Here is a 27148-nt window from a genome sequence, read left to right on the forward strand (position 1 = left end):
GAGTATAGATTTAAGTGTCAGGGAGTCGTTTCTGAAAGTATTCGTATGGAGTGTAGGCATGTATGGAAGTGAAACATGGACGATAAATAGTTTGGACAGGAAGAGAATAGAAGCTTTTGAAATGTGGTGCTACAGAAGAATGCTGAAGATTAGATCGGTAGATCACATAACTAATGAGGAAGTATTGAATAGGATTGGGGAGAAGAGAAGTTTGTGGCACAACTTGACGAGAAGAAGGGACGGGTTGGTAGGACGTGTTCTGCGGCATCAAGGGATCAGAAATTTAGCATTGGAGGGCAGCGTGGAGGGTAAAAATCGTAGAGGGAGACCAAGAGATGAATACACTAAGCAGATTCAGAAGGATGTAGGTTGCAGTAGGTACTGGGAGATGAAGAAACTTGCACAGGATAGGGTAGCATGGAGAGCTGCATCAAACCAGTCTCAGGACTGAAGACCATAACAACAACATGGAATGCACTGACTAACAGGTAATTTTTTAATCGCCTTTTTAAATAAGGTCGTTTTAGTAATCTGTTTAATCTCCTCGGGCAGTTTATCGTACAGTTTCACTCCTTGGTAGAAGGAGACAAATTCAAATGGCTCTGAGCACTATGGGACTTAACATCTGAGGTCATCAGTCCCTTAGAACTAAGAACTTCTTAAACCTAACTAACCTAAGGACATCACACACATCCATGCCCGAGGCAGCACTCGAACCTGCGACCGTAGCGGTCACGCGGTTCCAGACTGAAGCGCCTAGAACCGCTCGGCCGCTCCGGCCGGCTAGAAGGAGACACTGAGCCAATCTTTGAGCGCTGTCCGCTTTCCCGGACACGAACCCTGGATACGCGGCTGCTCAGCCGGAAAGTAGGCGCGAGGTTTGCTGCGCGACAAGTGGCGCTTCAGGTTGCTCGGGTGACCTTGGAGCCGCGACGCAGCAGCGCGTCTGGCGGCCGACCGCGGCAGCGCGGCCCCTGGCTGGCGGATTGCGGGCCGCGGGACTGGTCTGACGGGAAGTCTGGGCGCTCGCGGGCAGCTGGCTGGCTGCGGAGTGAACGAACCCAGCCGCACCTCCCACCGCAGTTCCGCGTTCGCCACAGCGCACGGCAGGCGGCTGCACCGGCACCAGCACCATGATCGGCTACTTGAGGTACGACCCACACCCACACTAACGCCACCTGCGGGTTACTAACGACGTCGTGACTGAAACTGGAAACGTGGTGACTACCTCTCGCGTCTTGCAGGTGTAACAAAACTAATTTTTCAAGTAGTTCCTTAGTTCACACTCGGAATTTAAATTCTAACAAAGATGGAGTGCATCAAATCAAATCCAGTCAATGTTTACGTTCTTCGTTTATATTACCATCGTGCGTTTCAGACATTGTAGTTCAACTTCAGGATATATACTGATAAGCCTATTTTACGCAAGCGACTTTCTGCTCCAAACGGATTACTTGTTGTGATACATATCCAAAGTATCAATCTGTCGTATCTGGAATCCCATTTTGCGACACTTTAATGATTGCATTAGACTAAAACTGTGATACATCCACATCACATGAATGTGTCACTCTAAATACAGCACAACTACTACGCTGTCCAACTGATACTGATGATAGTTTGAGATTCAGTACTGTTTCGGTTTGCACCTTACATAATTTTGAAACGCGCATATATATATATATATATATATATATATATATATATATATATATATATATGCGCGTTTCAAAATTATATATATATGGTGGTCTATTGATCGTGACCGGGCCAAATATCGAAACTAGCTTGAAGGGGGAAACCAGATGGCGCTATGATTGGCACGCTAGATGGCGCTGCCATAGGTCAAACGGATATCAACTGCATTTTTTTTTAAAATAGGAACCCCCATTTTTATTACATATTCGTGTAGTACGTAAAGAAATATGAATGTTTTAGTTAGACCACTTGTTTCGCTTTGTGATAGATGGCGCTGCAATAGTCGCAAACATATGACTCATTGCATTTGGCTCACAATTTTAGACGAACAGTTGGTACCAGGTAGGTTTTTTAAATTAAAATACAGAACGTAGGTACGTTCGAACATTTTTATTTCGGTTGTTCCAATGTATCTTTGTGAACTTATCATTTCTGAGAACGCATGCTGTTACAGCAGGATTACCTGTAAATACCACATTAATGCAATAAATGCTCAAGATGCCGTCCGTCAACCTCAATGCATTTGGCAATACGTGTAACGACATTCCTCTTAACAGCGAGTAGTTCGCCTTCCGTAATGTTCGCACATGCATTGACAATACGCTGACCCATGTTGTCAGGTGTTGTCGGTGGATCATGATAGCAAATATACTTCAACTTTCTCCACAGAAAGAAATCCGGGGACGTCAGATCCGGCGAAAGTGCGGTCCATGGCATGGGGCTTCGACGACTTCTTTGGAATTTCTGCAAGGATCTATCTTCAAAGTTCTCGTCATAATTGTCAACTAAACTTTTTGCCGTCTTCGGAAGTTCCGTTTCTAGAATTTAATCAGATTGCTTGGCTCTAAAATAACAAAATGATTGACACACATTTCATGGTATTTCCTGTAGAGACCTGTCCATGCACTCTGACCTTCTCAGTTCCTGGTGTAAAATCAACGTCTTGTCTGCAGCCTTTCTCCAGGTACCATTTCCTTCTTCCTGTAGTTCTACTTATTTCCACAGGAACGCCAATCTTGTGTCCTTCGCAAATGTAAGTGCTTCGTCAAGAGGATAATTTCTCTTGTCTTTCAAGATGAGCTTTAGATCTCTCACCATAATAACACATATTCCGGAGCTGACACCAAGAATTTTCAAATAATTAAGAGCATCGCAGACTACTTCTAAGGCAGTACTCCATAAACACCGAAAAACACGAAAACGAGGAACCACACACTGTAGGCAGCAGAGTTTGAGCAGCTTCTTGGTGTCTATAGTTTCCAACGAATCAGACAATTCCTCAATAACATTCATATTCTTTCTAAAACACTGAAACACAGGCTTAACAACTTCGTAGTGAGCGCTACACCTTGTATCCGAAAGTCTCCTAAACGTAACGCCAACAGTTTCGAGGAAAATCATAGTTAGAAGCTGAGTAAAGCGTAAAACATTTCTAAGGTCCCAAAAAAGTTATACGTAATTAAGTCGTTGTACAAGCCTGTACTCTACACAGATTGAGAGAGTGGTTCGCATAGAGTGCAAATAATTGCTTAGGTTTAAGTTCAAAAATTCTTGCTTGAATTCCTGAATGCACTCCAGCCTTTGTAGAACTACAGTCGTACCACCATACTCGTCACATTGTTATATGCATACCATAAGGTTTTCAAAAAATTTTTGCAACTTCTGCTAGAGAATCTATCAAGTTTTTTCGCACCCACGGAGCTGTAAAACTGTGAGGACCACACCTCCCTAGCTACGCCAATGAAGCAAGTTTCACTGTTGGACTTTTTTTAAAAGCTGATCAAAATCTCACTACATATATGTGCTGCCTTTTTTCTTTTAGTACTTCATTAACGACACTGCAACATCTACACAAGTCTCCGGTTACTATTAATACTGTCTGGCAGGTCATTAATACACGGCCCGCATCTCGTGGTCGTGCGGTAGCGTTCTCGCTTCCCACGCCCGGGTTCCCGGGTTCGATTCCCGGCGGGGTCAGGGATTTTCTCTGCCTCGTGATGGCTGGGTGTTGTGTGCTGTCCTTAGGTTAGTTAGGTTTAAGTAGTTCTAAGTTCTAGGGGACTGATGACCATAGCTGTTAAGTCCCATAGTGCTCAGAGCCATTAATACACAACATGAATAGCAAAGGTCCGACCATACTTGGTTGGGGCACGCCTGAAGTTACTTCTACTTCTGTCGATCACTTTCCATCTAACATAACATGCTGCCTCCTGTCTGCCTAGCAGTCCTCAGTCCATTCACAAATTTTGATTGATAACCCGCCTCATGGAACTTAAATTAATAATCCTTAGGTGCTTCTGAGTTAAATACTTTTCGGAAAGGGAGAAATACTGCCGTTACCGACTTTATTGACACACAGCTTTCAGGATGTCTTGCGACAATAGCGCGAATTGGGTTCTCGCATGGCCGATGTTCTCGTGATTTGTGCTGCTTGGCAAGGATGAGGTTATTCTGTTCAAGATACCATATGATATTTGAGTTCAGAATATATTTTAAGATTCTTCGAAGAATGGATATCAATTATATTAGTCATTACCTTTGTGGGTCACTTCTGCTACCTTTCTCGTAGATGGGTATGACCTGTACTTTCTTCCAATCACTGTATACTGTTGTTCTACATCCACATGACTACTCTGAAGTTTAAACTTAAGTGCGTGGAAGAGGGTTCTTCAAATCAGCTTCAGACTATTTCTGTACCGCCTAAAACAGCGCTTGGGAAAAATGAAGACTTAAATTTTCCTGTGTAAGCTCTGATTTCACTTATTTTACTATTGTGATCATTTCTCCCTATGTAGTTTGGCGACATTAAAATGTTTTCACATTCAGAGGAGGAAACTGCTTACTGAAATTTCGTTTAAGGATCTCGACACAACAAAAACGCCTTTGTTTTAACGACTGCCATTCCAACTCGCTTATCATACACTACGTGATCAAAAGTATCCGGACACCCCCAAAAAAACACACGTTTTTCATATAGGTGCATTGTGCTGCCACCTACTGCCAGGTACTCCATATCAGCGACCTCAGCAGTCATTAAACATCGTTAGAGAGCAGAATGGAGAGCTCCGAGGAACTCATGGACTTCGAACGTGCTCAGGTGATTGGGTGTCACTTGTGTCATACGTCTGCACGCGAGATTTCCACACTCCTAAACATCCCTAGGTCCACTGTTTCCGATGTGATTGTCAAGTGGAAACGTGAAGGGACACGTATAGCCCGACCTCGTTGTTGACTGACAGAGACCGCCGACAGTTGAAGAGGGTCGTAATGTGTAATAGGCAGGCATATATCCAGACCATCACACAGGAATTCCAAACCGCATCAGGATCCACTGCAAGTACTATGACAGTCAGGCGGGAGGTGAGAAAACTTGGATTTCATGGTCGAGCAGCTGCTCATAAGCCACACATCAAGCCGGTAAATGTCAAACGACGCCTCGCTTGGTGTAAGGAGCGTAAACATTGAACAACTGAACAGTGGAAAAACGTTGTGTGGAGTGACGAATCACGGTACACGACGTGGCGATCCGATGGCAGGGTGTGGGTATGAAATCATCTTCCAGCGAGTGTAGTGCCAACAGTAAAATCCGGAGGCGGTGGTATTATGGTGTGGTCGTGTTTTTCATGGAGGGGGCTCGCACCCCTTGCTGTTTTGCGCGGCACTATCACAGCACAGGCCTGCTACATTGATGTTTTAAGCACTTTCTTACTTCCCACTGTTGAAGAGCAATTCTGGGATGGCGATTGCATCTTTCAACACGACCGAGCATATGTTCACAGTGCACGGCCTATGGCGGAATAGTTACACGACAATAACATCGCTGTAATGGACAGAGTCCTGACCTGAATCCTATAGAACACCTTTGGGATGTTTTGGAACGCCGACTTCGTGCCAGGCCTCACCGACCGACATCGATACCTCCCCCAGTGCGGCATTCCGTGAAGAATGGGCTGCCATTCCCCAAGAAACAATCCCGCAAGTGATTGAACGTGCGCCTGTGAGAGTGGAAGCTGTCAACACCAATTGAATTCCAGCATTAGCGATGGAGGGCGCCACGAACTTGTAAGTCATTTTTGGTCAGGTTGTAACCTCCCCCCTCACTTATCGACCTTAATGACAGTGAAAAATGAAACCGCGTGTACCTAATGGGAGTTTTGGAAAAGCAATCGTCACCGAAGTTAACCTGTCGGTAAAGAGGGAGGAAAGGGTTACATCTAAATGAAAGGAAAAATGCAAATGAAACTGGTGGAAATTAATTTTGAAAAGGGGTAAAGTTAGTAAAGAAAGTAAATGTGCGGCCGTTACGTTAACAATTAACTAGCGGTAATTAGATATTTGAGATTTGGGGGAAATCACGGTCGCCAGTCCTAAGGACAATTACTATAGTAACTGAAAAAGAAAGATTATTACACATATAATTAGCACTAGAAGCGTGGCAACTGAAGGTTGACACGTGTAGTGTGAAAACTGAAAGTTTGTCAGAAGTAATAAATTTCGCTACACCCTGACTTAATTTAGCAAAAGAATTAATAAAACCGGAAAATCGAAAGTTAATTTAGTGACTGAAGTTAATAGTGAGCTTTCTTTCTGAAGCACATCGAAATTCAGTAAAATACAGTTAGTCTTGGACTACCTCAACAATCGTTTCAAAAGCTACTTGAATCTACGCAATTTAGAAATAAGAGATTTAACTTTGATCTTGAATTAAATGATTCTGAACAATTAACAATAGTAAAATGTAGTACGTACCAAGCTGAGCTGCAGTCACAGGTAAGCTAAAATACGGTAACAAAGCTCGCACTCTTAATTCGTGCTTGTGTAATCTGAATATTGTAGCCAGCTCTGAGACTTTAACTGAACTTTGAAATTAAAGCAGTGAAATCTAATCATATTATTTTAATGCTGGCGTTTGAATTTCAACGACACTCGGGTTCATTTCGGAAAAGGAAGGGACCCTTCTTGGCAATGCAATTGGGACAATGAGCAACAAAGGTTCATGCTAAGTTGCTGTAATTTTGCGAGGCAAATGGAACAATTTGAAAAGCTGAGGTCTGCCATACAGTTCTGAAACTTTACGTGCTTTTAGTCTTCCTTGTTGGTTGATTGAAGGTTTGAAGCCGTCGATCGAGGAGGTGGCGACAGTCACTACTCATTGTCGGCCGTCGCTGTTGCAGAAGCTGGATGTTGGCGCGCCTTCTTCTCGACACGGTTACCAGGCGAAACGGGCTCTTGATGTGCGCCAGCTAATGCTTCCCGTCCGCGACACCATGTCAGAAACTATCATCGCGAGTCGAGCGCAATTACATGCTGCCAAACCCCGAAAGCGCGGCAACTCGCGGGAGCTTCTCACAACACACCTGCTCCACTCGCTACTCCAGCCAGACTCTCACTGCTCAGCCCGCGCTCCACGCGGCAGAGTTAACACTACCAAAGATCCTACACACTTTGATTCTTCACACGACCTATCGACGTAATCGTTCGATAGCAGTTTTCCCTAGGCAAGACCCAGCGTAAAAATACAAATAATATTTACGAAACAAACCAATTATACATCGACATAAGTGCATAAATATATATATATCCAAACAGTAAAGCAATTACAATATATAAAGAGACAGAAATGTCATATCTTGAGGTAACAAAACAAGAAAAAAAATAATAGTACAACAGATGGAAATAGGAGGATATGCATTTCCGGCGTTACAAGGTGTCCAGATACTTTGGGGACATATACTCCCCTATTTCGCGATGGTACGAAATGTGATGTCCTTCTTTGAACTGTTTCAGTAAGGATCTCGTACACAGCAGCAGTACTCTAGCAGAGGACGAACAAGTGTAATGTAGGCAGTCTCATTAGTAAACCTGTTCCATCTAAGTGTTCGATAAATAAAACGTAGTCTTTGGTTTGCCTTCCCCACAACATTATCTATGTGACCGTTCCAACTTACTTTGTTGTAATTCTGATTCCTAGGTATCTAGTCGACCTGAGAGCCTTTAGATTTGTGTGATGCATCATATAATCGAAATTTAATGGATTTCTTTTTGTACTCATGTGGATGACCTCACACTTTTCCTTATTAAGAGACAATTGCGACTTTTTACATTATTCACGTATCATGTGTAAGTCATTTTCAATTGGTTTGGATCTTTGGTCTTTTCTAGACGGTACGTGACAGCATAATCTACAAACAATTTAAGAGGGTTGCTCACATTATCTTCTAAATCCCTTATGTAGATTACGAACAGCAGAGGGACTATAACGCTTCCTTGGGGAACGCCGGATATTACTTCTGTTTTACTCGATGCCTTTCCGTCAGTTACTACGAACTGTGATCTCTCTGACAGGAAATCACGAATCCAGTCATATAACTGAGACGATATTCCATAAGCACACAATTTTATTATAAGTCTCTTGTGAGGAACGGTGTCAAAAGCCTTCTGGGAATCTAGAAATATGGAATCAATTTGAGGTCCCCTGTCGATAGCACACAACACTTCGTGCGAATAAAGAGGTAGCTGTGTTTCACGAAAACAATATTTCCTGAATCCGAGCTGACTGTGTGTCAACAGGCCGTTACCTTCGAGGTAATTCATGATGTTCGAACACAGTATAAGAGTATATGTTCCACAATTCTGATGCAAATCAACGTTAGTGGTATGGGTCTGTAATTCATCGGATTACTCCTATTTCCTTTCTTGGGTATTGTGTGACTTGTGCAACTTTCCAGTCTTTTGGTACGGATCTTTCGTCGAGCGAGCGGTTGTATATCACTGCTAAGTATGGGGCTACTGCATCAGCATTCTCTGCAAGGAATCTTATTGGAATGCTATCTGGCGTGAAAAACATGCCTCTCTTAAAGGCTTTAAGCTGCTTCGCTACACCGAGGATATCTACTTCTAAACTACTCACGTTGGCAGTTGTTCTCGATTCGAATTTTGGAATATTTACTTCGGTTCGTTGGTGAAGGAATTTCTGAAAACCGTCTTCAATGGCTTTGCTTTAGAGGCGCTCTCATCGGTAATATTAGCATTGGTATCATGCACTGAAGGTATTGATTGTGCCTTGCCGCTGGTGCACTTTACACACGATCAGGATCTCTTTGGATTTTTTGTCACATTTGGAGAAAGGGTTCCATTGTGGAAGCTATTAAAAGCATCTCGCACTGAAGTCCACACTAAATCCTAGAGGTTATGCGTTCTTCTGAATACAGTATGCTTTTCTCGTTGCTTCTGCAACAGTGTTCTTATGTGTTTTGCGTACTGTGTAGGATCAGCTCCATCTTTTATTAATTTATTTGGTATAAATCGCTCGACTGCGTCAGATACTGTATCGCTGAACTTAAGTCATGTCTCGTCTACACTTACATGATTATGAAGGAGAGGAGACTGTCTCCCAGGGAGGTGTCAAGGGAATTTTTATGTGCTTTTTAAAATAGGTATATTTTGCGTTTACTTTGGTGGATTTGGATGTTGTGGTGGGTACTCTCGCTACAAGCGTTTCGTGGTAAATTGTGGTTAGTAATTTTTGATAACATTTCTCGTGGAGAATAGCGGTTTTTTTTAGTACTTTAAATGAACACAAATAGTCTCGACGGTGAGAAACCTTAATTTTTGCGGTTATCGGTTTCGGTCAGTACTGACCATCTTCAGACCCCATACCATGTTGGCAGGCGGTGACGGTGAACGGACAGTTGACTATCGTGGAGTTCGCAACGCCTGCTCCGTTCACCGCCACCGCCTGTCAACATGGTATGGGGTCTGAAGATGGTCAGTAAGTGACCGAAACTTGTAACCACAAAAATAGAGGTGGTTTGCGGTCGAGACTTCTTCAGTTTAAATCATGGTTAATACAGGGATCCATGACACACAGCGGGAGGCGGGGGCTAACTGTTGCATCATTACCGTAGACCGTGAACAGTAGCAGAGCGTTCCAGTTAGACTGTCGTAACGCTCCATAATTCTGCCCAGGGCAGACTTACGATGTCAGAGCGACACAAGGCCGCATGGGATACCAAACTGACAGGGGCAACAAAGGAGTCCAAATGCAAAATTTTTGCCCATGGTGTATCATAATAGGTAGATAAAATGAACATGGGACAATGTATACGATTACAGAAGCGAGATGAATGGGAATGTGGACTTCAGCGCCAAACGTTAGCTGTAGATAGTATAAATGTATCTGATATGTAAATTTGATAACTGGGTCCACAGCCTTCGTGAAACTTTGAAATGAAATCGTTCCGCTTTTCGCTGATGAAACTATATTTATTGCCACTTCAATTTTGACATGGCTCTGAGCACTATGGGACTTAACATCTATGGTCATCAGTCCCCTAGAACTTAGAACTACTTAAACCTAACTAACCTAAGGACAGCACACAACACCCAGCCATCACGAGGCAGAGAAAATCCCTGACCCCGCCGGGAATCGAACCCGGGAACCCGGGCGTGGGAAGCGAGAACGCTACCGCACGACCACGAGATGCGGGCTCAATTTTGACATGTGGTCATTTTTAATCATACTAAAAACAATCAGTTGTCAAATATAACACACGTAATTATGAAACTGCCAAACGCTGAAAGCGAAAATTTTAAATCTATTTACATGGGATGTTGTAATACACTCAATAATAAAAAGCTGTGACATGCAGTAGCATGAGGTATTGTGAATTTATCTGCTGTTCCGTATGGGGTTGGTGAAATAATGATGTAAACACTGAAGTTTAAATTACATGTAGTAGGCATGGTAGCTGGGTCATAAAGGCGCAAAGATGTATATATACAAAGAGTATGAGCTATGGAGTCCAAAGATATATATGGAGTCGATATCATGCTGTTTGTGAAATCTGTGTGTAGAAAAGAGAAAATTGACGGAAATATGTGTGCAATAAGAACAGAATTTACAAATGAGACTGTTAATACAGAATAAAAGTAGGTAAAAAATATAAAGGGAGTATCAGGTCAAATGTCCAAAAATATAAATACAGAAGAATAAAACTTAGCGGTGCATGTACGTAAAATGAGCGCAAGGAATACATAAATATAGGAAAGGCGTGAATTAGTAATAAGCGTAGCGTGGTCTAGAATATTTACCAGGCTTAACACTAGATTATAATATGTGTCTGAAGCAGACCAGGAATTTCGTATTTTTAAGGTCAGTCTGTTCATTCCAAAACGTATTCTGGCTGGTCTCGAAATGCCCTATAAATTTCGATCTCTTGTAGATAGTCAAGTTCCCTTCCTTTTCCTACTATATGAAGAATGTCTAAAGAGCTTTCAACGTTAACTAATTTCTGTTTAGTCGCCCGAATATGGTTCGCACAGGATGATACAAAGGACGATTTACAATTATCACTGATGTGAATGTGTTCTCTAAAACGAATGTTAAAACTTCTACCAGTTTGTCCTATATAAGGAGTTATCGCATCCTCCGAATGCGATTTTATGAATTACTGTTTCTGTGTAACGTTCATTGTGTTGGATACTGTGACACGTTAGGTCTTAACGTGTTGTCAGTGTGGAAGGCTATTCCTACTTTGGAGTTACGAACTTTTGGGATTCAATCTCCATCTAATTGCGCTCAAATTTCACCCAAGGTCTACCTTAACAACAAATACAATACTGCTACAGCACATCACATGTTATGATTTACTGTACACACGTACTTGCTAAAGGTGTAAAGGTGATTGTCGACTTGTCTGCTTCACATTTGAAGACAAAACTGCGTTTCATCTCTGCACTGAGTTACGAAGTCCATCAAATTGAAACAGCAACGCGTCACCTCGTAAACCTTTACAAGACTGTACGATTAAAATTAACTGCTGCAGTTCTTAAGCTGTTCCAGCGGTAGTGCATATAATGAACAACTGTACGAATTATACGTGACTTTATTAACAGAACATTTTTCTTTCGTATCACAAACAAATCTGTAATCTTGTTCACCTTAAGCTCCACAGATGAATTAGAACCACAACAATTTATAAACGTACAATTATTACGTCGCGGCTGCTTTTTTCAGTGAATATCATCAGGTGCCACAGCTAAAAGTGTTCTATGAAGGTTAGTTACACACCTTGTTGGCAGTGTCATCTGATGTTCATTGAACAAAACCGGCCGTGACGTAATAAATGTCCATTGACACAGTTGTGATGGTTCTAACTCATGTTGACACAAATTTGCGCTTTCCTTTTCATGTGTATTCATAAAGTTTAATAATATTAGTCCATTTTCAACCACTTCCAAGGCATTCTTTCTAAAACATCACTACTTACTGGTGAGTTTTCTTCTCTTGTAACGTACAACTTCCCCAGTGAAATACCCTCTTTTCACTACTGACCTGTTACCGTCTATAACAATGGTGTAGCCAAAACTGTAGTTAGGTTTCGATTGCTTAGTAATAGCGACCTGTGTTACACTTAGTAACCATGGTTTTGGGTCAAAATTTTATATATAGGCACCGATTATTTAGTAAGCATTATCTAAGGATGACTGTTAGTCAGCCGAAACCAGAAATTGGCAAGCTATAATTTTATTTTTTGTTGCGATCAAGACATTTAAAATTTTTTAAAAACCATATACATCGCCGTATTTCCTTCAATAGACGATTCCAGGTTTTACGAATAGTGTCTTACGTTTAACACGTCAGAATAAAATGGGATGATATTTTTCTTAACCTTCTGTCAAACTCTTCCAATGTGATGTGAAATACTTTGTAAATTGTAGAACTAAAAGTTTCCATTATTATTCAAAACAAACAGAAATTTTATAATTTCATTTCTTCCATCCAGTTTAACAGACAGCACGTTATTATTGTACCTAGAACACTACAGTAGGTTAGCTCCTTCTGCTTTCACAAAGATCTCAGAAATTACCTTAAATCGAAATGAATTGTTTCTCCTTTTAATATTTAGCACTGGAATAAGAAAGAAATTATTTCTGTTACAAAGGAATGTCTATGTAGTACTTATTTTAAAAGAGTACTTATTTTAGATTTAGATTTATTTTGAATTCATCTTCCCAAGAGCCCAAGGAAAGGCTGCCTGAGGGAATGTTAACTTCAGTTTTATTTCTTACATTCCGTGTCCTACTCTCTTTAATTTTTTTACACCTTTACCGCTGGTGCAGCTGTTCCTTCCTTCTTTGCCATACCAGCCTTCCCTTGTATAATGTTTGTCTCTTTTAGTATATGAAGCACTGTTTACTGACTATTTATCATCGCTTGACGGATCTGTCATATCAAAATGCATTAGCTACGTGCATTGGCTGAGACATCTTGCAGAATCATCAGCTCTCTCTTTTTTTTTTCATCTGTTGTTTATTAGAAGTGATTTCACTGGGTCCAAGGTGCGTCGGCAGCAGTGCCTCAGCTGCCAGCGCGTACAATGCGCTCCGACACGCCCGCAGGAATTACAGACCTGACAGGTGCGCAGGTGTTCGGCGTGGATTAATCAACTGTGCTTCCGATGCCGCTGTGGAAGTCGGAATACGCCCATTGCACACCCTTCGTTAACACTGGATAATGGCAAATTTATCAGTATTAATATTCAAAGCGTCTGTGAAAATTTCATTTATTAGTGACTCATGTTTCGGAACAGTCGGTATGTTTCCGTTTATAAATACCTCTGTCAATGTTTCGTTGGCGCTAGGAACACGGCCCACTCTGAGCAAACAATGACACAAGAATTAGTGTACATAAAAATGAGACGTTTTGCCTAAAATGATACTTGCGTCTACGAAATTCATGGACACTTAGAGAGGTGGCACACCGAACGGTAAACAGTCACAATGTTCCCAATTACTAAATTGTGGAAATGGTAGTTCGAATCCTGGTGTAAAGAAAAAATATTTAGCAAGAAGGAAGAGGGAAGGTGGAAATATACTTTTCGCGATTACCAGATTGCGCATAATGATCTGAGTTAAATTCCAAAATTTTCCCCAGTGAGTGAAGAAATGTGACATTTTTGATAGCGCCCATTGCACTGAATGCGGAGTTTAATTCCCTTAGCGCTGTTCGTGGTACTTTTTATTCAATAACCAATACCATAAGCAGACAGATGGAATTGAGATGGGAAGCTCATTGTCACCTGTTATTGCCAATTTGTTTATGGAAGACATCGACGAACGTGCTTTGGAGTCGGTGGCTTCGTTATTTTCAGATATTTAGACGATACTTCCATTGTTTGGACTTATGGTAGTGAGATTTTAAACGACTTTTTAGAGCACCTGATTCCGATCCACTGGGATATTCTTTCCACTATTGTGGTGGAAAAGAATGGCTGCCCTCTCTTCTTCAAGGTGTTAGTCAGGAGGAAGACTGCGGGTACGCTGGGCATAACGTTTTTTGGAAGCCTACTCACAAGACGAATCTACAAGCTGATAGTTGTCACCATCCGGCCAGCGTGAATGGGTACTTTCTACCTTGGATCACAGGTCCCACGTCATCTCAGACCAAGAGAGTGTCAGCTGCGTCAGAATGGTTATAGTGAAAGACATATCAGACATGCGGTGTGCTATCGGCTAACAGTGCACCGAGTCAATGAAGGTGGCACCAAAGTCTGCGACGTTTCTGCCTTACTCATGGAACCTTCCTAGCAGGATGGGTCCCATTTTGCGGAAATATGTTGTGCAACGTGTTTTCCGGCCACCATCTAGGATTAGTTCTGTGTATGTCCATCTTTTCAGACATAGTTGCAGGACTCGGCTGTTTGCTACAGGATATCAAATCAAACACCTTTCAGCTATCTAATGTCCAAACTTATTTTATTTGGCTACCAATTTTTACTACGACATCTTCAGGCCCCTGATCGACGTGTATGAAGATTCCAACCTCTGTTCAGGTCAAAATACTGGTTCCTGTAAATTTCTGCTTGCTACAGATACCTGTATTTGAATGCTGGCCCCTGTTTTGACCAGAACCGAGGCTGGAATCTTCCTACACGTCGGTCAGGGGCCTGAAGATGGCGCAGTAAATCGCCGAAACTGGTAGCCAAATAAAATAGGTTTGGAAATTAGACGGCTGAAAGGTGTTTGATTTCACATCCTGTACCTAAGGTTAGGTTCCTTTTAGGTTCCATATAGGATTGGTTTGACTGAGAAGGGCGTCTGTTGCATTCCTTGCAGTTGTGGCGTGTCGTATACTGGTTAGATTATCAGGACCATGGAGGACCGGTGTACTGATCATAAGAGTCATACATGCTTACGACAGCCGAGCAAATCTGCTACGGAGGAACATTGTCTTGGCACCGATCATCCTACGGAATCTCCTATGGAGATTCTGATATGCACTTCCAGCTGCTGGGACAGTGTTATTATGGAAGCACGAGAAATTAAATTAGCGAGTAACTTCATAAATCGAGGCTTTTCCCTAAATTCTGCGTGGAGTTTAGCTCTCTCCCTTGTCAAAAAACCGAAGGACTGATTCGATGCAACCTAATCGGTCGGTTACTAATTTTCATCAATAATTCCTGACGCCGTTCATCTTTGATTTTGTGGTGGTGCTAGTGTTCTCGGTGTGTGTGTGTGTGTGTGTGTGTGTGTGTGTGTGTTATTTCAATTGATGTGCAAACCGAGGTTTTAAATTCCTTTGCACAACACTTACTTGCTGCGTTTTACCTTGAAAAATTACAGGGTGTGCACCTGTTGGAATCGGTGCATTCCCACAAGTTATTTGACTATTAGCGAATTGTCAGAACAACAAGTATAATTGCAAAACACTAACACGAGCTATCTACGGAAAGACAGAAGCTTAGGTTCCAGTGTAATACAAGAATATGCGAAGCAGTACTAACCATTACGACTTATCTCAGGAGACAGATCGAAGAAAGGAAAAACCTACACAGATACCATTTGCATATTTAGAAAACGTTTCTGAGAATATTGACTGGAATTCACTCAGATACAGAAGTTAGCATGGACAAAATAGAAGGAGCAAAAACCCGCTTACAATTTGGACAAAATCCTGACTGTAGTTATAAGAATGGTGGTCAGGGAAAGGAGGTAAAAAGTGAGAAGTGAATTACACAGGGTTTCATTGTACCCCACATGTTATTCAGTGTACATTTACATGCACACACTGCAAAAATCTGAACTACTTGGCAGAGGATACTTCCCGCGATACAAGTTGTTACCGATTCTTTCCGTTACCTTCACGTACACAGCGCGGAAAGGATTGCTTAAACGCCTCTGTGCGCGCTTTAATTTAGTCTAACCTTGTCTTTTTGATCCCTGCGGAAGCGATACGTAGCTCATTGTAGTAATTTTCTATCACTTACCGGAACGGAGAGTGTCTTGAAAAGAGGTTAGGTTAGGTTAGGTTAGTGTTTAACGTCCCGACGACAACGAGGTCATTAGAGACGGAGCGCAAGCTCGGGTTAGGGAAGGATTTGAAAGGAAATCGGCCGTGCCCTTTCAAAGGAACCATCCCAGCATTTGCCTGAAACGATTTAGGGAAATCACGGAAAACCTAAATCAGGATGGCTGGAGACGGGATTGAACCGTCGTCCTCCCGAATGCGAGTCCAGTGTGCTACCACTGCGCCACCTCGCTCGGTCTTGAAAAGAGGTTAAAGATGAGAATCGACAGGAGAAAAAAAGGGGAGCTTTACTCCCAAGGTACACGAATCATTGTACTGTAGTTCCTAACTGCGTGTCACACAATTAATTCAGTAACAAAAACGATGAGAAAGGTCTCTTGGCAACAAAACAGTTTGTACTAGACACAGTATTGATTATACATTAAATTCACAGAAAACCTCTCCACATTGTCTGGAGTACATGACCATTCACACGATCCCACAATTCCACTCAGGTCAACCATTGCCTTGCTGATTCATTCTCGTCACTGTAAAATATTATATGTTGTCTTATAACACTACCGCCTGGTACTGCTATACCATAACCTTAAAGTTCGAAGCAGATCGGAAAATAGAACTATCTTGTTAAAGCAATTATGGTATAAAGCAACACAGCAGTGTTACCCTCTGAAAGGAATTTTGTTATGTTGACCGCGGTTTACCTAACGGGGGTGGCTTATCGGAAGTGAAAGTCAGAATTACGTAAATATTTAAACAGTAACAAACAATATTTTGCCTATCCACGGTGTCCAAATGATGATAAAAAACGGTCGCCAGCCTAATTAGGCATAAGAATGAGTAACATTCTTGTTCAAGAAACTGAAAATAAGTAACTTCAATGGGCAAACACAGCCTATACTTTGTCACACGGGAGTGCAATGAACTCTGTCACTAGCAGATGTTACCGTTAAAGAAAGTGAAAGTGTTAACAGGCGGCCGGAGTGGCCGTGCGGTTCTAGGCGCTACAGTCTGGAGCCGAGCGACCGCTACGGTCGCAGGTCCGAATCCTGCCTCGGGCATGGATGGGTGTGATGTCCTTAGGTTAGTTACGTTTAATTAGTTCTAAGTTCTAGGCGACTGATGACCTCAGAAGTTAAGTCGCATAGTGCTCAGAGCCATTTGAACCATTTGAAAGTGTTAACAGTTATAGAAGAACAAGGCTATTAACCTAAGTACAACAGATGATGACATCCACTTTTTGCTTTCGAGGCTTGGTCAAACTGAGTGGTTTCAATAATATTACTATTACAGTGCACTTTAGAATCATAAATTGGACATAGTTTCAATATTACTTTTTCAAACATATTCCTGTCTGACATGAAATCTGGATATATATGGTTCACAGCAAAATTAATTATTATGCATAGATTAAGTCTGTCACTACTAAACACCTTTTTACTTAGAATGAAAATTAAATGGAGTTCACTAACAAATTACTTCTCACTGTCTTTCGAATAAAGAAATTACTGTTTTCATAGATAGTGGTCTTTCTATTAATCGTTATCTAGTATGAGCACAATAGACAAACTGTGGAACCTGTTACACTATTAATATGCACTTTCAATAGACAAGAGGAACCCAATATTGTACAAAATTTGACTTGAATAGCAAGAGTAATTAAAACTTTCTATAATTAAGTAACTTTCTGCATTTGAACTACTTTTAATGAACGGGGGGGGGGGGGGGGGGGGGAGGAGGGGAGGGGCTTAATCTTGACCACTGTAGCAGAGCAAACTAAACACACTTTCAATACACTAAAGAAACTAGCCCTTAACAAACATGAACCTGTAACTTTCAACAGTAATAGTTCTCAACTTTTACTGCAGTAGAACACAACTTGATGTGGTTATAAGACAATAGCTCACCTTTGGGTGATTTTCAACAGACTGCACGGTGATGTGATCATTTAATTTGCAAAACTCTATAAGCCACAGATTTGAGAACATTCACTTTAGAAGTTGGCAACAAAATATTAATAAGCACTTTTAATAGAAAAATTATTTTCAGCAAGCATAATTTACTATATTACTCAGTTCTGCTACATTAACTTTAACTTAGTTTCTTCTTACTATCTTCAAGTGGCATTAATTAGTAAAACACTGAGCTTTAATGTTCTTTCAATAAGGACACTTGGTAATCACTTTAACATGGGAAGGATCCTAAGTGGAAATGTGACAAAGGATAAATCAAGGCAAGTTTTCATAAACAGTCTTTTGGTTACCTTATTATTGAAAACAAATAAATCATCCACATGAGCAGATCCTTCAATGTACATTTCTATAATTCCTTGGTTCTTTTCAGTGATTGCGCGACGTGGAGGCGATTCCATGTTGGTAGGTGGATTTGCAGGTAGAATTGCTGGACTCTGTCATTTCTTGGAGGCGATGATAAATACCAATTTCAGAATAGATCCAATTCTTTATTCATCCATCCGAGGCATTGGAAACCGTCAGGAAAAGCCTCCCTCGTAAACAGCACAATACACAAGTTTTACATGAGCAGTTGATAGTTTGGTAGCTCGTCCCCGACTGACTCTTGGTTCCACCTTTCTATCAATGCTAACCACATTTTTCGCGCGCTACACAGTTCCGTTCCCAGGGGGAACCACTCCACCTTTTACATACAAAATCACTAAGAACCATTTAAGTACTACGGGACTTAACATCGGAGGTCATCAGTCCCCTAGATTTAGAACAACTTAAACCTAACTGACCTAAGGACATCACACACATCCATGCTCGAGGCAGGTTTCGAACCTGCGAACGCAGCAGCCGCGTGGTTCCAGAATGAAGCGTCTAGAACCGCTCGGTCACAACGGCCGGCTCAGAGTACGTCAAACGATCTTTTTCCAGACCTGTACTCCTGTTGTATATTTTGTTGACTATAAAGTAGTTTTTGTCCTGTCGTCCCGTACTTTTAGTAATAACTCGTGCAAAATCCAGAGAAATGCGACAAAGTCTAATTTTTTTTCCTTTTGTGTGTATCTCATTTGAAGCAGTTCTGCCGGATGTCTGCCAGCCGAACCTCCTTCTAGACGTAATTTATTATTTACTGCTCGTTCTACGCGTTTTCTCATCGTCTGTCGTGCTTCTTGTACTACTTGAAACGGCGTCTACTTTCTGTTCCACCTGCTCTACGCATGTTGTGACCTCCTTTTGCTTCTGCTACCGCCTGCTGTATTTTTCGCACTACTTGGCTAGTGGCGTCTGCTTTCTATTCTAACTGCGCTAGGCGTGATGTGACCTTGATTTGCTTCTACGCATTTACCTGACACCCGATCCTCCTTCCGGACGTAATTTGGTATTTACTGCTCGTTCTACGCATTTTTCCATCGTCTGTCGTACTTCTTGTACAACTTTTCTAACGGTGTCTCCTACACAAGCTGTAGCCTCCTTTTGCTTCTGCTGCTGTCTGCTGTATTTTTCACACTACTTGGCTAAGTGTGTCTACTTTCTATTCTACCTGCGATAGGCGTGATGTGACCTTGATTTGCTTCTGCGTGTTTACCTGCTCTGAGCCTCTACATTGTCTGCTGTCTTCAGTATCATTCCGTGCTATTTTACTTGTTTTTCTCTGATTTCTTATATTTCCGTTTCTTGCTTCACTAACAGAACCTTTATTTAATCGTTAGTTTTCTGATGTATTCATCTACCGATTTTGTTTTATCATCTACTCCTATTTCCCTCGTTCCGAACATTTCCTCAAAGTTCAGACTTTGTTTTCTCCGACTACCCTTAACTGTTTAAACTTCCAGTTTCACCGCTATTTTTAATTCTTTAATTTTTTTTCTCCTCTGTTGTCTGGCAACTTCATTTCTTCTGTCTTATTAGCTTGCCTATAGAATCTTTTCATCGTGTGGTTGAAGCTCACTTTTGTGTCAATATTTGTTTACAGATAAATTGGTTTGTGGATAAGTTATGTCTTGAGAAAAGCCAGTTTTTTTCTCTTTTCCATCCATACATGTTCCGCTGAAATTTCAGTTTCATCAAGGAAATGTTTTTAATCGTTTTCTGACTCTATACATAGAATTTCAGTTTTTAAGTAAAGTATTCAGGTACTTTAAAACAGAAACTTTTTACATTAATTTTTAACCTATGCATTGGTTTCTCTGGCTTTCTGTACTTTTCATTATTGCTGTTTTCCTTTCATATATGGTATCTGTAGCCACAAAGAATGTAATAAAGAAAAGTAATTTACATCGAAATTTACGACTAGATATGTTAGATTGTTATGGTTTACAATACACTCTGAAGCACCAAAGAAACTGGCATAGGCATGCATATTCAAATACAGAGGTATATAAACAGACAGAATATGGCGCTGCGGCCGGTAATGCCTCTATAAGACAATAAGTGTCTGTGCAGTTGTTACATCTGTTACTGCTGCTACAACGGCAGATTGTCAAGATTTAAGTGAGTTTGAACGTGGTGTCATAGTCGGCGCAAGAGTGATGGCACACAGCATCTGCGAGGTAGCGATGAAATGGTGATTTTCCGGTACAAACATTTCACGAGTGGACAGTGTACATCAGGAATGCAGTAAAACATCAAATCTCCGACCTCACTGCTGCCGGACAAAGATGCTGCAAGACGGGATCAACGACAACTGAAGAGAATCGTTTCAATATAACAGAAGTGGAACCCTTACTCAACTTCAGGCAGATTTCAATGCAGGGTCATCAAGTGTCAGCGTGCGAACCATTTAACGAAACATCATGGATATGTGCTTTCGGAGCCGAAGACTACTCGTGTACTCTTGATGACAGCACGACACAAAGTTTTGCGCTTCGCCTGGGCCCGTCAACCGCGACGTTGGACTGTGATGATTGGAAACATGTTGCCTGGTCGAACGAGTCTCATTTCAAATTGTATCGAGCGCATGGACGTGTAAGCGTATGGAGACAACCTCATGAATCCATGAATCCTGCGTGTCAGCAGCGGACTATTCAAGCTAGTGGAGTCCCTGTTATGTTGTGGCGCGTGTGCAGTTGGAGTGATATTGGACCCCTGATACGTCTAGATACGACTCTGACAGGTGACACGTACGTAAGCATCCTGTCTGATCACCTGCATCCATTCATGTCCATTGTGCATTCAGACGGACTTGGGCAATTCCAGCAGGACAATGCGACATCCCAAGATACGACTCTGACAGGTGACACGTACGTAAGCATCCTGTCTGATCACCTGCATCCATAAATGTCCATTGTGCATTCAGGCGGACTTGGGCAATTCCAGCAGGACAATGCGACATCCCACATGTCCAGGATTTCTACAGAGTGGACCGAAACTTGGAAGTCACTAGGTCGAGGTCTGGACCGCACGGTGCATGGTCCAGAATCTCCCAGTGAAATGCCTGTAGCTTTTCAGCAGCTCTGATTGCCACACGTGGTCTCGCATTTTCATGGAGTGGAATCAGCTTTCCCACGTTGAGAATCCCTCGGTGCCTTCGCTTGATGGCAGCCCTCGGATGTGACAGCGTGGAACAATAACTGTCAGCATTGGTTGCACCTTGTGGCATAAAATTCAGCAGAAGCGGTCCACAGCTATCCCGGTAGGCTGTTAACATCACTTACCGAACCACACACACACACACACAATATTTTCACGTGTAGTAGCCCATTGAAGAGCCAAAGGAACTGGTACACCTGCCTAATATCGTGTAGGGCCCCACGAGACCGCAGAAGTGCCGCAACACGACGTGGCATGGACACAACTAATGTATGAAGTAGTACTGCGGGCAACTGACATCATGAATCTTGCAGGGCTATCCATAAACCCGTAAGAGTACGAGGAGGTGGAGATCTCTTCAAAACAGCACTTTGCAAGGCATCCTGGATATACTCAGTAATGTTCACGTCTGGGGAGCTCGGTAGACAACGGAAGTGTTTAAACTCAGAAGAGTGTTCCTGGAGGCACTCTGTAGCAATTCTGTATGTGTGGGGTGTCGCATTTTGCTTACGGAATTGCCCGAGTCCTTGGGAATGCGCAATGGACATGAATGGATGCAGGTGATCAGACAGTGGCCATGCGGTTCTAGGCGCCTCAGTCCGGAACTGCGCTGCTGCTACAGTCGCAGGTTCGAATCCTGCCTCGAGAATGGATGTGTGTGATGACCTTAGGTTAGTTAGGTTTACGTAGTTCTAAGTCAAGGGGACTGATGATATCAGAGGCTGAGTCCCATAGTGCTCAGAGCCATTTGTGATCAGACAGGATGCTTACGTACGTGTTACCTGTCAGTTGTAACTAAAAGCATCATGGGTCCCGTATCACTCCAACAGCACACGCCCCACATCATTACAGAACCTCCACCAGTTTGAACTGTTCCCTGCTGACATGCAGGGTCCATGGATTCATGAGGTTCTCTCCATACCTCTACACGTCCATCTGTTCGATACAATTTGAATCTAGACTCGTCCGACCAGACAACATGTTTCCAGCCTTTAATAGTCCAATGTCGGTGTTGACGGGCCCAGGCGAGGCGTAAAGCTTTGTGACGTGCAGTCGTCAAGGGTACACGAGTAGGGCCTCGGTTCCAAAAGCGTATATCGATGGTGTTTCGTTGAATGGTTCGCACGCTCACACTTGTGGATGGCCCAGCACTAAAATCTGTAGCAATTTGCGGAAGGATTACCCATCTGTCACGTTGAACGATGCTCTTCAGTTGTCATTGGCCCCGTTCTTACAGGATCTTTTTCCGGCAGCACCGATGTCGGAGATTTGATGTTTTACCGGATTCCTGATATTCACGGTACACTCGTGAAATGGTCGTACTGGAATATCCCCGCTTCATCGCTACCTTGGAGATGCTGTTTCCCGTTGCTCATGCGCCGACTATAACACCACTTTCAAACTCACTTTAATCTTGATACCCTGCCAATGTAGCAGCAGTAACGAATCAAACAACTGCGCCTGTGATTTGTCTGACCCATCTGTCACGTTGAACGATTCTCTTCAGTTGTCATTGGCCCCGTTCTTACAGGATCTTTTTCCGGCAGCACCGATGTCGGAGATTTGATGTTTTACTGGATTCCTGATATTCACGGTACACTCGTGAAATGGTCGTACTGGAAAATCCCCGCTTCATCGCTACCTTGGAGATGCTGTTTTCCATCGCTCATGCGCCGACTATAACACCACTTTCAAACTCACTTAAATCTTGATAACCTGCCATTGTAGCAGCAGTAACGAATCAAACAACTGCGCCTGAGATTTGTCTTACGTATATATGTATTCCTGACGGCAGCGCCGTATTCTGCCTGTTTACATATCTCTGTATTTGAATACATATGTCTATGCCAGTCTCTTTGGCGCTTAAATGTATATTAGCAAATGGTACACTCTATATGTGAAAAACTAGTTGCACTGACTGGTTTTTCAGACCCATCGGAGAAAGATATCTTCAAGAAAAATTTGCAGCTGCACTGAAGATACAAAGGGATCTCTAATTTATAGGCGCAATATAGACTGCAATGAGAGCACCACCTTTCATCATTGATTCCGATACACGTGAAATTATTTACAATGAAATTGGCGCTACCACCATGTTCTCTACATCAGTCATCACATTCAGCAGATGGCACTACAGTTCCCATCTGCTTGTAGAGCAGGGTTTCTCAAACTGCGTTTTACAGAGCACTGGTGTTCTGCAGGGAGTAAATAAATGCTTCGCGAAAAACTATTAATAACATCTTAAAGATACTAATTATTTTTAAAAAATTGTATTATGATGTGTGTTTTAATTAATATTTCAAATTGAAATAATCACTGAATAAAACAAGCTTTTCTCATTTTTTAAAAGATTTATTAATAATCGAAATTAACATCGTGTTCCATCAAAGTACACACATCAAAAATGTTTTGCATCACCTCGGTTTCGACTGTTCCGGAATCTGTACAGAAAACTGGAATAGAGATCAACAAAAACATGATTTCCGCTTTTATTGCTCATGAAAACCGCACATCGCATGTTGTACCACCATACAGCCAGACCTTCAGAGGTGATGGTCCAGACTGCTGTACACAGCGGTACCTCTAATACCCAGTAGCACATCCTCTTGCATTGACGCAAGCCTGTATTCGTCGTGGCATTAGTTCATCAAGGCACTGTTTGTCCAGATTGTCCCACTCCTCAACGGCGATACGGCGTAGATCCCTCAGAGTGGCTGGTGGGTCACGTCGTCCATAAACAGCCCTTTTCTATCCATCCCAGGCATGTTCGATATGGTTCATGTCTGGAGAACATGCTGGCCGCTCTAGCAACGCGATGTGGTTATCCTGGAGACGCGAATTGTCATCCATGAAGACGAATGCCTCGCCAATACGCTGCCGATATGGTTGCACTATCGGTCGAAGGATGGCATTCGCGTATCGTACAGCCGTTACAGCGCTTTCCATGATCACCAGCGGCGTACGTCGGCCACACATAACGTCACGCCAAAAGCAGCAGGGAACCTCCACCTTGCCGCACTAGCTGGGCACTGTGTGTAAGGCGTTCAGCCTGATCGGGTTGCCTCAAAAAAGTCTCCAACGATTGTCTGGTTGAAGGCATATGTCACGCTCATCGGTGGAGAGTACGTGATGTTAATCCTGAGCGGTCCATTCGGCGTGTTGTACCGCGCTGCATGGTTTCGTGGTTGCAAAGATGAACCTCGCCATGGACGTCGGGAGTGAAGTTGCGCATCATGCAGCCTATTGCGCACAGTTTGAATCGTAACACGACGTCCTATGGCTGCACGGAAAGCGTTATTCAACATGTTAGCGTTGCTGACAAGGTTCCTCCGAGCCGTAGTCCGTAGGTAGAGGTCATGCACTGCAGTAGTAGCCTTTGGGGGGCCTGAGCGAGGCATGTCATTGACAGTTTCTGTCTCTCTGTATCTCCTCCATGTCCGAACAACATCGCTTTGGTTCACTCCGAGACGCCTCGACACTTCCCTTGTTGAGAGCCCTTCCTCGAACAAAGCAACAATGCGGACTCGATCGAACCGCGGTATTAAACGTCTAGGCATGGTGAACTACAGACAACGCAAGCCGTGGGCCTCCTTCCTGGTGGAATGACTGGAACTAATAAAAGCTGCTCATGCTGAAAGGTCTCTGTTGGATTCCTTTCATGTTAATTTCTTAAATCTGTTGTCAGTTACGGCATACATTCCACTTCTAAATTTACTGTGGTGTTTCTGACTCTATTTGGGAGGAGACAGAGCAGTGGAACGTGTTACTTTTACACATAATCAAGAACGATCTGTCACACTACTACACTTTAAAACACAGTTTATATGTGATTCATGTCACACAGTCTCATACGGAACCTACATCCGCTTTCTTTTCTTTGCTGTATATGATATGATACTGCCATCCCCCTTCCCTTCTGTGTGAGAGAATGAATGAGCAAATGTATTTCTAGTTGCATGCTTGATGGTAGCAGACAAGCCTGTCTGCTAGAGAACAGTAGGACCAACGTCGGAACAGGTAGCTACGCTTTCTAAAAGCAAAGAGGTTTCTATTCTTAGTATGGTCCTGTCCGTCCCTTGTCATATTGGTATAGGAAGCTGCCTCTCTGGTCACTTCCGTCTGTATCTGTGAGGTACCCTCGGTAGGAGCCCACGGCAGTCTGTCGGCGGCGAGCGTCTGAAGCAGTAAGATCTCCGGCTAAGTGCGTCTCTGCTAAGTCCGTAGGACAATGGATTTCTTAAGTTCAGCCTAACTGAAAATTTAATCACCTTTATTTCAGGTTTAGATCTAAAATACCTTATGTTATCTTAAATTGCAACGAAGTGTAATTCGAGTGTGAAGTTCAGACTATCTTCCAGTAGTTGCTTTGTCACTACTTTGTGAGTAAAGTGGAACTGCGTTTCGATGATCCGTGACTCTAAGACCATCAATCTTGAATGTGAATGTGCATGAGATTATAACGTCTCGTCTTGACAATATTTTTCAATATAGCAACTTTTCTTTATGTTCAACCCACGTGGGGTGTACTTTGTGAGACCAGTACCACGTGCTTATACAATTATTTGACCCATCAGGTTAATAGTAAGACGATAGTAACCAGTTCGAGGTTTTTCTTTTGTAAATTGCGTTGCTATAGTACGAGGTAGTGATTATTAGGATTGGTATCGTACTATGACAGAGACATTATCTCTTATCGTACGTTTTCTATAGGAGTAAAAGGTGATAGGAATTATGGTACAGCTGTTGCACTCACTGATAAACCATTCTCATTGTATACAAGAAACAGGAGACGTGTTAATTCTAATGAGAGAATTAATGTTTGGGCCAAGATTGAAGGAGTATTGACAAATTATATTAAAGTTCAAGGTGACACTACTGTATATTATCATCCTTAATAAAGATCCTTTCCTTTTAAAATCAAACAGCTACTGAAGCATCTTTATCTTCTGTGGGTTGCAGGGGTTACGACCCCTGGGGAGGTGGGTGGGTGTTTTCGATGGCTGTGTGCAGGTACTGTATACTGCTGTCTAAGGCGGATGACCTTGAGCGGGACCTAGCCGCTGGACGAGGCTGCTGGGCAACACGGGCCCTAGTATTACTATGCCCGTGTTGCTGGAAAACTCAGCTTCCGGTTGTGCAATCACGGCTGATAAGGCGCGGTGGCGCGTTGCGGCAGGAAGTTCTGACGTCATGTTGCTTGATAACTGTGTCTAGAGGCAGCAGCATGCTCATTCGACTCGAGGCAGCCGCACGAAGCACACAGCCATGCCTTACCGTCGGAGAAGACACTACAGGAGGCAAAGGATGCCAATATATACCTGGTGAAACAGTTGCTCAGTAATGCAATGTTAACTTCCCCAGATAGCTCACAGCTTTTAACCCGCTTTTATTGTCTTGAATATCATCACCGCTTTCAGAACAACTTAATGCATCAACATTACAATGCATGGTTGTTTCCATCTTTTGGCAGGTTTAGTGACATCTCTGAACAGTCAAAGAGATTGTGTCTGTGATACAATATCCACAGTCAACGTCTATCTTCAGAAGTTTTGGGAACAGGGATGATGCAAAACTATTTTTGATGTGTGTATGCTATAATTAAAGTTAAACTTTCAATCCGTTGAATGAATAACACCACTGTTCAGAATGA

General features: G+C 42.5%; 1 protein-coding gene across 2 annotated transcripts in view; it reads left to right on the forward strand.

Moving 5' to 3' along the window:
- The first annotated feature begins 1016 nt into the window (after window positions 1-1016).
- The window catches only part of LOC124619502 (short-chain dehydrogenase/reductase family 9C member 7-like), a 175574-nt gene continuing 149442 nt past the window's right edge, over window positions 1017-27148 (forward strand). For both annotated transcript variants that reach the window (XM_047145939.1, XM_047145928.1), the window contains exon 1: window positions 1017-1150. In XM_047145939.1, the coding sequence (XP_047001895.1) occupies window positions 1134-1150 (17 nt within the window). In that variant the 5' untranslated portion in view covers window positions 1017-1133. The remainder of the gene's footprint in view (window positions 1151-27148) is intronic.

This window comes from Schistocerca americana, chromosome 1 (assembly GCF_021461395.2).
Source record: "Schistocerca americana isolate TAMUIC-IGC-003095 chromosome 1, iqSchAmer2.1, whole genome shotgun sequence".
Classification (NCBI taxonomy): domain Eukaryota; kingdom Metazoa; phylum Arthropoda; class Insecta; order Orthoptera; family Acrididae; genus Schistocerca; species Schistocerca americana.